Raw genomic sequence first — 13,881 nt, forward strand, 5'->3', positions numbered from 1 at the left:
TTCTTATATGTGTAGCAGCTGTAAAGATGTTTACTTTGATTTCCCGCTGATTCCTTACTGTATTAATAGGTTTCAATGTGTTTTGTGGGAATCTAAGCTGATAACTCATCTCAGCAGGCATCCAACTACCACAAAGAAGTTATCATTTTTGATTATATGACTGTATTTATAAGGAAGATTATGCATCAGATCAGGTTTGGTAAGTGAAGAGGATGTGATGTCTGTGTGTGTGTGTATGTATTTCTCCAAAATACAACAGAAATGAAAGAAAATGGAACTGATGGAGGAATTGTGGCCATTTCTATCTTTCATTTACCCCTCCATGCAATAAAAGAGAATCCTGAAGGTGAATTGGGAATCTGATACACTGAACCTGTTTAATGTGGTAGATGAGTTTCACAGAAAAATAAATAAAAAAAAATATAAAAGAATAAATAAAATCATTTCTACATGACTGTAATCACATGTTCAGTGAATAATCAAATCTTACCTAACTTATCAAACCAAAAGTATTTTCAGTATATGTCACTTTGGACAGCAAATGCAGGGCAGAAATGTCATGTCATGACATATTTGTATGCAGTTCCTCTATCAACCGCTAGAGGTCAGGAGCGTTTTACTTTGCAAACTGATGTGTGTTTTATTGCCATTTAAAAGTAATTAAATAGATCTCCCTAATAGGCTGCCTGAAGCAATGTGTTTTTCAGTATTTCAATAATTTTTTTGCTTTCCTTTTTATCGCCCTATTGAAAACGTCTATACCTTATTAAGGGGTACTCAATTCAGTCCTATGAGGGCCACATTCCACAGGTTTTAAATGGATCTCTGCTCCAACACACCTGACTCAGATTAATTTGTCATTGTGCAAAGCTTCATGGGTTGTTGAAACCATTCAATTCAAGTATGCTGTGTTGGAGCAGGGACACACTGAAAACCTGCAGGACTGCCACCCACCTAGGAACCGAGTGAGTAGCAGGCAGAAACTTTCCTTTTAGCACCATCCGGTCAAATACAATGACAAAGCACGTCCTTATCATGCAGAATAAGTAGTAGAGGAAGTGTCAAAGGATTAGCTGAGCAGCATACATCTATGTAGGCACCGTTGCATCTACAAGTAAGTAAATTCCCTCAAAACTTATTCCAGATTCATATGACAGCTTCATTCTCCTCATCTGCCTCTTCACTCTGTCAACATATCAAAATGTCAGAAAATGCATCAGCCCCACAAATCAAGAGGCGCTCGCGATGTTCAGTTTCTGTCAGACACTTGCTATATCTCACTCAAATTACATAACTGAGCTGTGTTTGCCACACATCAGAAACTCAGCCACAATGGCAGGGATTATGCATGTGAGTCACATCAGTTTGAAAACCTGTCTTCAGTTTACTTATAAGCTTAAAGATTATTGATACTGGTATATCGGTTTATAATAGGAAACATTTCATGGAAAAAGAAGAAATGGATTAATAGGATTCAGTTTTCAGTCTGTGAAGGTGTGTGTTATTGCAGGTGGAGCCAGAATCAGCAAAAGAGAAAAGCAGACAGAGGATGACCTACCAGTCCTGCCAGGTTATTAGTAAAAATGCCACCATGTTCAAGAGTTTCAAAAGAGGTTGGTAGAAATTTTACTTGAAAAGATGAGAAGGGAGCAGAGGATAGTTTCACATTTTATGTAAAGATGGCCAAGGTTATAAGCTCATCTACAAATGTAATCCAAACAGTTTAAATACCACTAAACACAGATTGTTCCAGATTTTGAATACATCATTTGTGTTAAACTATAAGTAAAAGATGTGGTGGTTACACTCTGAAGAAGTTTTCTGAGCGGTGTGTGTGATGAGGGCAGCTAGAACAAGAGCCATAGAAGTGGTAATAGTTTCAAAAACAGGTGTTGGATATAGTCTGAAGGGCAGAATAACAGAGCAGCAGCCATTTTTTCAGGAACACGTGGCACAGACTCCACTGGCTTTGAAGATCAATGGACAAGGCTTGTGATGTCAAATTTGGGTTGAGATTAGTTAGATTGTGTGGAACTAGAATATACACAGAGATTAGAAAAGCAAAACTAAAAACAGAAGTAAAAAAAATATTGTCCAAAATGAAATGTTTGAACAGAAAACATGGATTTACTATAATAAAAGAAAAAAACACAAAACAAAACAGCAAAGGTCTGAAAAATGTGTAATTTTAATAATTTAATTTAATTTAATTCAACTAATATTTGGCATAAAGTCAATAATATCCATGGCTGTAAATAGGATGATGGTCACCTTTAAATAAAAAAAAAAAAAGTTTTATACAAACATGTTTACAAAAATTATGTTAGTTTTAGCTTTGTTTTGATTTTTAAAGCTATATCCCTACCTCCTCATAAACAGGGTAATACAATTTCTAACTCATTTAATCTAATTTAAAAGAAAATCAGTTTCCTTGATTCAGTGCTTTCTGTAACTAATAAATTTGAACAAAAGACTCTGCATTACACATCTCTAACAATTTAACCTGATAAGATTCCAGGTAATATACTGGCTGTATGGGTACTCTAAATTGCCCATAGTAGTGAATGAATACTGGCTGTATAGCTAAGTTATCAACTATGAATTTATTTAGTGAGTTTTTGAAGATATTTAACAAAAGCAAAGAAAAAGAAAAGGTGGTGAGCATCAACAACTGAGATGAATCAATCTTCACAAGTGTCATACATTTCTTAAAATCACTCAGCGACTCTGCTTGTTGATGGTTAAAAGTGGAGAAAGAACATATGTCTTGTTGCAACATGACAGAGACAAGAGGCAAAAAGAAGAAGAAACCCAACAGTTGCAAACATTTTTGCAGACAACATCTGTAGAAAATTAAAGTCAAGAAAAGAAACATGAGAACGTGGGTCGAGAATTAAACAGAGGCTGGCAGGCGCTGGTTTTACTTTATAGGGGAAGCTGGCAGAATTGGTACCCTCTTGTTTTTTCCGCCAACACTCACGGACACATGAACAAATATAAACCTGCTCATCTGTCTCATACCTTTTGCATCGGTGCACCTGATAACATGAAGTGTTAATGTCACTGAAACAGAAAAGCTTGCACCTTGTCTTGGCTTGTCTTTTATGAGTAATGCGCAAACACTGTAGCCACACAAAGATTTTAGATTGCATTTAACCAACATTTTAACAGTTTTTTTTTTTTTTTTTAATGGTTTATGCATGAGTATGTAATGCAACCTGGCATTCACAATTTTTTGCAAAATTTACTTATCAATTTAATCAAAATGAAATAAATCTATTTACAAAATTTCACAAAAGAAATACACTGCTGGTTGCACTGAAAAGTACACAGGAAGCGACATCCTTGCTTTGGCTGAGCATGAACAAATGACAATGGTGTGAAAAAAGAACCACCCACAGACACTTGAACTGAAAAAAGAGTGAATTCAATGAAAAAAAAAAGTTTTCACCCGTATTATATTTGACATGTGAAGCTGAGAGGCTCCACTCGGGGACAGGAAAGCTTATGAGGGGGACGTCCATTTATCTTCAAAGCATCTGAGACGACCAGAAGCACACAGTAAATTACACACGAGGAGAATAAAATAGTCCAGGACAGATAAGTGCTTGGCTCTTCAGCTGAAAGGCAGTTTCACTTCCTCTTCACCTCTTCCTCTTCTCTTCCATCCCTGCATATCGCCCCCCCTCTTCCTCCTTTAATCCTTCTTCTAATGGCTGAGTCAAGCAGCCAGCTGACAGGGGATTTCCTGGACAGATCATACTAAAGAAAACACACTTCTTCTGTTTTGTCTCATTCTGCTTAGTTCTGTTCTTGTCCACAACTTCCTGCCACAGACGCATTGAACAGCCAGATGGTTGTCATGCATTTGTGGAAGTTGCATCGGTAGTTAATCTGACTGCTTTGTTACATTTGAAGAAAAAGAAAATCTCCCAAGTCTCCAACTCTTAACACAAATCCTTCACGTTTTTAACTTCTGACCTTTACCATTCAACAAGCTGATATGTACATTTATCTAAAGCTGACACATGGGCGTGTCTCTAACAACCTATCAGGTGCAGAGGAAATTCATTCTTATCACAGTGCTGAATGAGTGCAGTAGAACTGACAGCTTTATCCCGCGCTCATCGGTAAAGCCAGATTTACAGCCGTCTCTGGGTGTGAACGGTCAATCCAGCTGCATGGTGCAGATCTTCATTTACAGCTGTATGTTTTTCCTGCTGATAACAGCACAACAACACGAGACAGATGTGTTCCACGTAGGCCCTAACAGTCTGTAATGACATACAGTATATTGCCCTCTGTATATCTACTTACTTTCACTTTCTTTGTGATACGACCAGCAGAGAACACTAGACCGTGCACACCAAGAGCAGCAGCTGTAAGACAGGTAGAAAATGGCAACTTTTCAGAGAAACTTAGATCAGATCAGACAATAAATTCCATAAATGACCTCCTGGTTCATTTACACATGCAAGCATCGAAAAGACTAATTACGCTTAGAATTTAGAGACCTTGTGGCCATGATATTAATGTCATGACAACTGTTAAACATGGCATCCATTAATGTAAATGGAGCATAGAAATATTGATTTTCATCATTATCATGATGATCTTTAATCATTTTTCAGATGGTATTTCCCAACTTGACCATGAAACATCCACCCCAAACTCGGTACAGATGTTCCCTGAATACTATTCCAGCCACCTTATTATGATGCTCCATGCATGCCGTACCTGCTTACATTTTACGATACTCTTTGCTACTCTCTGCACAGCCTCCACCTGGACTCCTGTTTGGTGTGGTCATGATCATTGCCTTTGCATGATCTTTCAGACAAGATCATTTCATTGGTTCATTAGCACGCTTCTGGGCGGCAGAGTGGAAAGTTCAACCAGTTATCCTAAGGTCTCTTGTACCAACCAAAACAGGTTGCCTGATTCTAAAACCTTATCTGTGTATATATATATATGTATATATATGTGTGTGTGTGTGTGTGTGTGTGTGTGTGTGTATGTATGCACCTGTTTTGCTGTTTTAATATATGGAGGTGAATTAATTTTATTCCAAAAAACGTGCCCAATCCAGAATTTTTTGGGATATGAAATGAGCATTAGCGCTAAATTGTCCTGGCTACACTCCAGACCCTGACCCAGTAAAAAGCATCTGGTCCATCACGAGACAACAAACACAACATAAGAGGCTCCTTGTTGAGTTTTATTTTTCTTTTTTGAACAAAAAGTTAATGAAAAAGTAAAACAATAATAACTTCTTAAATTGGTTTTAAATGACTTTTTAAATGTACTTCCTGCTTCATTTGAAACAGGTTAATGGGCAATGATAAATGAGCAGGAACTAACAAGAGCTTCAAAGTGTGACACTGAACATAGTTTTCGAATTGGAAAAATTGCAACGACAAACCGCAGACACACACACACACACACACACACACACACACACACACACACACACACACAGATTGATGAAGCATTTACACAATCCACAGAAGCCACATCGGGTGCATAAGACAAATATATACACAGGAAGTGCCTCCCACTCTTTTGCCCCTCCGATCTGACTCTCTCTCTCTCTCTCTCTTGCTCTGTGTCTCTCAGAGTGTTACTCATGGCTGTGTGTTGCTGAGCAGCAGCCAGTCGTGTTTTTCCCCTCACCGAGTGCGCTCACTCTCATCCTCTGCTCTGACTCTCCTACGCCGTTCGCTCTGTTGCTCCAAGGACAGACCAGATCTCTCTTCTTCTGTTCTCCTCTTCCTGTTTCTTTTTTAACTGTGTCCTTTCCTGTCATCTGTCTTTGTCATACCAATCTCCTCCTTGTCTAACTCCCCATTCTTGGGGAACTATTGGGGGAACCAGTGTGTGTGTTTGAGTGTGTATGTGTGAGTGAGTGTGTATGTGCTGGGGGGGTTCAGCATGGAAGCAGTGGCAATGTATACCTTCCGGGCGACAGAGGCTGATGAACTCAGTTTCAACAAGGGAGACATGCTCAAGGTAAGACAAAGTTCTATCTATCTATCTATCTATCTATCTATCTATCTATCTATCTATCTATCTATCTATCTATCTATCTATCTATCTATCTATCTATCTATCTATCTATCTATCTATCTATCTATCTATCTATCTATCTATCTATCTATCTATCTATCCATCTATCTATGTGACAATTACAATAAGAACTTTAACTTCCTAAGACAAAACGACTTCCTGTTTAAAGTCCTGGTTTTATGCTTATCTAGCCCTGCTCATCCTAAACACTTGGGATAAATAAATAATGTGTAAATAAATAAATAGATGTACAGGTATTGCTTGATAGTTTAAGAAAGATTCAAACAAAACCAGCACAGAAATGGCTTCACTGTCTCTTTTACTGTTGCTTATGTTGGTGAAGAATTGTTTTAGACCCCAGGTAGCTGTGTAAATGTCAATGATTAAACTGATGATTGTTTTAGAAACAAGTTTATTGATTCCTTTATTGCTCTAGAAAATATAAACTGATAGCATCTTGATTTAAAGTAAATGAGTTGCTGATTATAGCTTAGTTTTACATACAGGCTGGAAATGAGTAGACGCAGTGACAATCCTTTGGATGTTTTTGTTTAAACTGTCAAAAAATCATCTTGCCATCATATTGTCATGCTCAGTTTTGACAGTAATTTTCCTACTTTCAGCCTTTTATAATTATTGTAATTGTTAATTAATTTCATATCCTTTCTGCCTACATTTAAGCATCCGACTCAGTATCCTGTATGATTGGGGTTTAGAAACACATTGCAGTTTGTCTGAACATCGGCCCTCACACAACATCCACAGCATTTTAAATCAAACAAATGAAATTTTTACATTTTATGCAACAGTTTCCCCTCTTTTTGTGCTTCTTATGTTCTTAATATTTAATCATTCATTCCACTTAGCACCTGGGTACAGCTTGATATTTACATTACAACCACAAGAGAGGCATCACATCAATCTTTTCATCCATCAGTAAGACAGAAGATAAACATTTCCCGATGTGGCATAGCAGTGTAGTTCTTTAGGTTTTTTTTTCCTCTCTCTTTTTCCCCTGCACAGCTGGAAATTACTGTGGTGGAAAATTGTCCCTTTAGAACACTGACTGTAAACCTCGGGGTTAAAGAGCCAGAGCTCTACTCTCCACTCACACTGTGGCACCAGCTGTTTGACAGTCATACATGGATAAATCCTTGATAGGTCACAGTGGGATCTATTGCTTCTTTATATTGTGCTTCACTTGTTCAGCTTTAATTTATTTCCCCCTCACACTCAAAGGTTGTGTGGAAATCTTGAGAAGTTTTTAGTAAAGTCGATTTTTATAAAACAAGCCATGATATGCCTTTGATCCCACAAGATAATAACACCTTAGTATGTAATTTCCCTTTTGTACACTATTACACACTCTCCTCTAATGGAACACATCATTAAAGTTTCTTCTAATTTCTGCTGCAGACCAATTTGTGCTTGCAGTCGACATGAGGTGGCATTTAGTTCTGATGCTTGAGTAATTATAGTTGCCTTTAATGTGGATTTGCTTTATGGTCGCAGTCATGCATTTGCATAAACTTAGGTAGGCTAGACACCTAGACACTACTTGGCTTATGTGTCACGCTTTATTTCCCCATGATGAATAAATGACTGTCTTGGCTGCCTCCAGTCCTGGTTCAGACTGGTGTCAAATGCTACTTTTAAATGACTCTTCATATTTGTTCACTTCTACTTGAAGCACCAGATGGCCTCAGATTTAAAAGAGCATAAAAAAGTCACAAATGCGTCAAGCAAAAGAATTATATTAAATAAACAAACGCTCCATGTTGGTACTCCTGGGTGTTAATAAGTGCTTTTTATATGCCGTAACTGACATTTCTAGGAGAAAACAGTGCCATTGGTCCTAGAGATGCTGAATTTCCAAATCCTTTTGACAGTATGAATAGGAGCTTATGTGTCATGCTATTGGGGTGAATTGTTTTGTTAATTTTTTTTATTGTGCTGAATTGTGCGTGGCTGGATCCATCAGACTGAGATGAGTGTTGACTCATAGAGAAATGATAAAAAATAGCTATAGAGATTAAAAAAAAAAAAAACGGGCTGATTTGATATTCTGTTTAAAGATTAAAGACAGTATGACCAAGCTGTTACAACGGACACAAAGACTTTCGTTTTCTATTTTCAACGAAATTTAGCTACAGTGACCATGTATTCTAATAGTACTTCCATCAGTCAACATAATAGAAATCAGAGTTTGTTAGGCAAACCTGTTGCTGTTAACAGTGTTGAAATAATGCTGCTTTTGTTGATTGGCCTCCATTCAAAGGGACTTAAAGTCATTTTCAGCCAATAAAAGAAGTGAAGGTACAATATTAGACTGATCCTTTGAAAGTGTCTTCTGGGAACTAAGTGTAAAACATGGTTTTATCTATCATATACCACATAAAACAAGGTCTAACTGGTCAACTATTGTTTATCTTACATAACTATAATCGTTTTAATTTCACTGATGAAACACTGAAGCAATTTGACAAACGCTGAGAAAGCAACGAAGCTTGGTATGAGGGATAAAGAGAATAAGAGGTTTATAAAATGTGTCACTGCAAGCCAACCAGAACAAGGGAAAAAGAAGGGAAAAAAGCATCTTAAAATATCAGAATGACAAGCCTTGCTACTGCTGGATTAGACTACTGAATGCAGCAGTGACAGAAGGAATAAAACAGATAAACATTAAAGTAAGAGCACACCACGATGGGATGTGCTTTTAACTGCCCTCATCACAAGCACAGTGTTTCTGAAAAGCTTTTCTAAACACAAATAAATACAAACAAATCATTGTCACAAATCTCCGATGTCTTTAATAAATCTGATCTGGAGCACAAGTTACTTCAAGGATGTTACGCCTATTTTTATAACAATAAAATTGAACACTTCTCCCTTCAAGCAGAAAAAATGCTGTTAATTTTCAGGCTTGGGAATATTTTTTTAATCATATGTGATATAAGCACAATATATAACACTGTGACTGGATTTTTCCTCATCTAAACCGGCATTATAATTACTACGAAATTATCTGAACTATCTGAACTGAGTCACACTTTAAACATTTAAGATTTTACTGGTTGCTTTTAAATTTAATCTTCGTGTCAAGACTGTAACTTTAGTAGGAACCAATAAAACACATAGCACTAACTGCAATGCGAAGAAGAATCATTGCAGGACCAATCATAAACTTTGGTTAAATATTGAGAGTTTTGTGAGTGTTTGGAAATGCTTACATAGCAGCTTATAGTCTTGTCCATTGTCAAAAGCAAAACTTTGAGTTTTAGTTAAAAAAATTGGTTTAAATTCTGTACAATTTCTTATTTTTTCAGTCACAGATTTAATAATGTATTCATATTGTTAAATTAAGATTTATTTTGTTGAAGTAAAAGCATCTGCAGAAAGAAAGTAAACACAGAAAGACCAACCAATCAATGTATCTGTTCTTGTATTGTAGCTGCTGGAATCCACTGTAACATTAGTTATCATCTTCTGTCACAACATACATTTATATTTTATATAGGTTCTATTATGCTGTTTCTAGTTTTCTGAGCTCTCTACGGTGTTATAGCTTTGAATACTCATCAGACATATGAGCGGCACTGTTTCTTTTATTACCCAAATACATGGTTTCCAGCACTCTACGTTTGATTTCCATGGCGACAGAAACGATTGGTTTTAGAGAGTTTTTTCTACTTAGAAATTTCAGTCAGGTCCTGTGGAGGGACTCAGTGATTGGTCATCTTCCCGAGGCTGTGCATGTTGAAGAGAGGAATGCCACATCCACCTTCACTGCTCAGTATAACTACTCCTAGTAGTTGACCAATCAGATGCAGCCCGCAGGCAGGACATAGGGCGGAGCTTTCTCTGTTTGCTTGTTTCTGGCAGACGCTGATCTGAGAGGGTCAACACAAAATAAATGAAGGGGTGTGTGAAAAATGCTTGTTTATTTCTTGCCCTTCTGGACTTGCATATTAAAATAAATTAGACAGAAATGTGTATAATATAGCCACTGTAAGCTGTATCCAATCAATAAATCAATCAATCTTTATTTAAAGATTGATTTAAAAAAAGTCCATAAAAATACATAAAAAAGACAAAACAGTAAGTAAGCAGTTATAGTCTATAAGCACTCCCTCCAGTATTCATGGTGGACTTTATCAAACATATAACAGTAAACCATAATGCTTTACACAGCAAAAAAACAAAAACAAAAACAAAAGAAATGAGGCAAGTCGTGTGACTAAATAAAATTATTAAAAGCGATAAAATAAATGTTTAAAATTTAAATTTAGCTACAAAAACAAACTGCAAATAACCATAAGTAATTATATAAATAGTGATAACAGCAACAACACAGACAAACACAGGTACCCACCTAATCGCCACTGTTCATTCATCTATTTTCATCTGCATATCCGGGGTCGCGTTGCAGGCCACGAGTCGTGGGTCGCAGCAGCCTAAGCTGGGAGAGGGTTTCCTTCCTTAGGCTAATCCCCTCTGACTAGAAATAATTGGTGGACATAACACACATCCCAAGGTTTTATTGCATATTTGAACAGTGGCCTTTCTGTGTGGAGTTTGCATGTTCTCACTGTGTATGCGTGGGTTCTCTCCGGGAACTCTGGCTTCTTCCCACCATCCAAAGACATGCATGTTTGGTTAATTGGTTACTCTAAATTGTGCCTAGGAGTGATTGTTAACATAGATGGTTGTTTGTCTCTCTGTGCTGTCCTTTGATAGACTGAAAACCTGTCCAGGGTGCACCTGCCTCTCGTCCAATGATTGCAGGGATAGGCTCCAGCTTTCCATGGCCTTTAATTGGACAAAGCGGTTAAGAAAATGGATGGATAGATGGATGGATGTATGGATGGATTTTGATAGGTGCCAGTGCAGCTACTGCCCATTCATATATAACTATTGGCTGCCATGTAACTGACACTGACACATATATATATATATGTATATATATATATATATATATATATATATAAATATATATATATATATATATATAAATATATATATATATATATATATATATATATATATATATATATATATATATATATATTTTTATATATATATATATATACGGTGTGTATGAGAGAGAAAGAGCAAGGATATACGCCAATGTAAACGTCTGTATATAGACACTGACTGATGGTACTGAATAACTAATCTTGATTGTAAACCAATAAAAAGTAACAATGACCAGGAAACAATACGTAACCAGTTCAGAATGGGTTATAAAAATAAGGCAGGTTCATATATGTCAGCTGAAAAAAAAACAAAAAAACGTGACCTTTCACAACCATTTAAGCCTACCCAAACACTATTACAGACATTTCATTTGTGTGTGTGTGTGTGTTTGCTCCTAGATCACCAACATGGAAGATGATCCCAACTGGTACACAGCTGAGCTCCACAACAGGAAAGGCTTTGTGCCAAAAAATTACATTAACCTGCGGCCACATGCGTAAGTACACACACATGCACGTACAGTTTCAGCTTATCTTTGAATCAGATGAATACACTCAACACATCCAGCGCTGGTCTATCTAAAAGCTCATCAGTGAGGATGCGTGCAGCGGACAGCTCTGGGCGTTTTTTTGCTCTGCTTTGGACATCTGCACCCTGGCATAAGGCAGCGTACCCAAAGGGACCCTCTCGCTCGTTGCCTTACATAATCACACGATCCAGCCCCCTCCCCCCCATAGGCGTGTGTTTACAGTAAATCTGCTGGTACACCCTGTTTTCCCCATCAGATAGTCAAACACCAGCTGGGCTCTACGTTTGTGGTGACAAAAAGCAAACTGACAAGACAGCAATTCCATCAGCTTTGGCTTGTTAATGAACACGGACGTATGGTCAAGTTGGAGTTGTCTAGTCAAGCTTGTGCACCCCTTATGATGAATCTGCAGGGTTTTGTGTCTCAGAGTGTTATCTTTCCTTTTCAGCCCTTCATATTTCTTCCTAGGGCCACGAGAAAAAAATATAATTATGGCCTAACAGCTAAAACCATTAGCAGGATGACATGATTTGTACAGTTTACTGTATGGACTTTCTGTTCATTTGACTCGATCGGCTCATGAAGACAGAATGTCACTTAAAGAAGCCTTGCATCCAAGCAAACTACCCTACTAAGCAAGGCCAATGAGCAAAAAGTGAGATGAAATATGACACTGTTACTCACGCTACACAGCCAACGACTAAAATCAAGCCTTTCGGGGATTTGTTTCATGTACAAATTTAGCAGCAAATTTTTTTAAATAACTTCACATATTTCACACATTCCTTTCTTAACTTGAGCCTCTTTCATTTCTGTCAGCGCTGTTCTTTTCTGAGATGCTCTTCAAACATCAGAGCCAGTAGAAATCCATTAACAACAACTCCTTTGTCAAGGTTTTGTGCTTTACTGTCGCTGCAGCTTTTCAGACCCCCACGCAGTCATTTTCATAAATGTGTATAAAACGGTTACGCCAATGACCTCTTTCTCTTTTTCTGCCGTGCCTCCAGCTGGTTTGCAGGCCGCATATCTCGTGGTGTGGCGGAAAGTCGACTCAGACACAGAGAGTGTGGAGCTTTTCTAGTCAGAGAAAGCGAGAGCGCTCCAGGGGAGTTTTCGATGTCTGTCAGGTAAGAGATAATTATTCCTCACACGTGCCATTGCAAGCTAAATGCTAACCATGTGCATCCACTTTTGCCATGCTAATACTTCTTTTTCTCAGGATGGCATCTTGGCACACTGATGTGATTCATGCATTCTTTTATATTCTTTTATATTACCCTTTACTAAACCCGTCATGTTTCTTCATACGGATCATTGACGTTTTTTTCCATTTCATCAGTTGCAAAGTAATTGAATTAGTAGATCCATCTTCACATGTTTATTTAGCAGGATTTCTCCATGTTTGTCCATTACTATGCTTTGGGTGTGTGCATTCAAGAGCATGGGTGCCTGCAAACAGTTTTTATAATGGCAGTAGGGGACCATTGGAGCAGACAGAGAAGGAGGGCTAGAGTATAAGGTGTGAAGCAGAAGGTAAGAGAGGGATCTGTAATCCCTCTGGTATAATGTGAGTTAATCCTGTGTGGCAGACTGCAGCATCCAGAGCCGCTGGTGTAGCGGATTGGTCGTCCTGTCAAGGGGAGGATGACGGTGAAGGATGCAGCTGAGGCTTGGCGTTGTGCCTCAGGGGACTATGTGGATATTGGATGGAGAGTCCGGGTGTGTGAGGGCTCTAGTCTGAGTTTGGGTGCTGATAAAGGCTAGAACTGGAATTAAGGATTGGCTCCTCGCTGGACCCTTGGGCTTTAAGAAAACCTGGCTCAAGTCAGGGGTAAAGTGTTGGATTTGCAGGTTGTTTTGTGGTTGGTTGTGAAAATTCCTTGGCATGATATCTCTCTCCCTCCAGGGATTTGCCTGAAGACAAGTCCCGGGAAGCCAGAAAGGAGAGGGAACTTTGAAGGGAAAATTAGAGAAGACAGAGGGCAGGGAAAAGAAGCTGCTGCAAGGAAAATAGATCTAAGAAGCGACAAACAGGATTTTTATGCCTATTGTGTTTTCTTTCCCTGCTGTTTATTGACGTCTGTCTGGCTATTGTTGCTAGGTTGGTGCAGCAGCTTTAAAACTGGGTCAGGTGTTTTTGTGGTTCTTATGGCGCTCCTGTCAGAGGAGACATTTTGACGGCATTGACTGTGGAAACCTCAGTCTTTTGCAGTCTGTGGCCAATGCAATCCAGTTTTACAGGCTGAAACCGAGATTAATCTTTGATCAAATTTGCATATTTTGCTACAAATCTCTTCTCCACACAAACT

General features: G+C 38.1%; 1 protein-coding gene across 1 annotated transcript in view; it reads left to right on the top strand.

Moving 5' to 3' along the window:
- Positions 1 to 5,761: 5,761 nt before the first annotated feature.
- Positions 5,762 to 13,881, top strand: part of grapa (GRB2 related adaptor protein a) — a 35,869-nt gene continuing 27,749 nt past the window's right edge. The window contains exons 1-3 of the mRNA XM_079253609.1: positions 5,762 to 6,009; positions 11,442 to 11,539; positions 12,580 to 12,699. Of these exons, the coding sequence (XP_079109735.1) occupies positions 5,932 to 6,009; positions 11,442 to 11,539; positions 12,580 to 12,699 (296 nt within the window). The 5' untranslated portion in view covers positions 5,762 to 5,931. The remainder of the gene's footprint in view (positions 6,010 to 11,441; positions 11,540 to 12,579; positions 12,700 to 13,881) is intronic.

This window comes from Telmatherina bonti (genome assembly GCF_933228915.1).
Source record: "Telmatherina bonti genome assembly, chromosome: 14".
Classification (NCBI taxonomy): Eukaryota; Metazoa; Chordata; class Actinopteri; order Atheriniformes; family Telmatherinidae; genus Telmatherina; species Telmatherina bonti.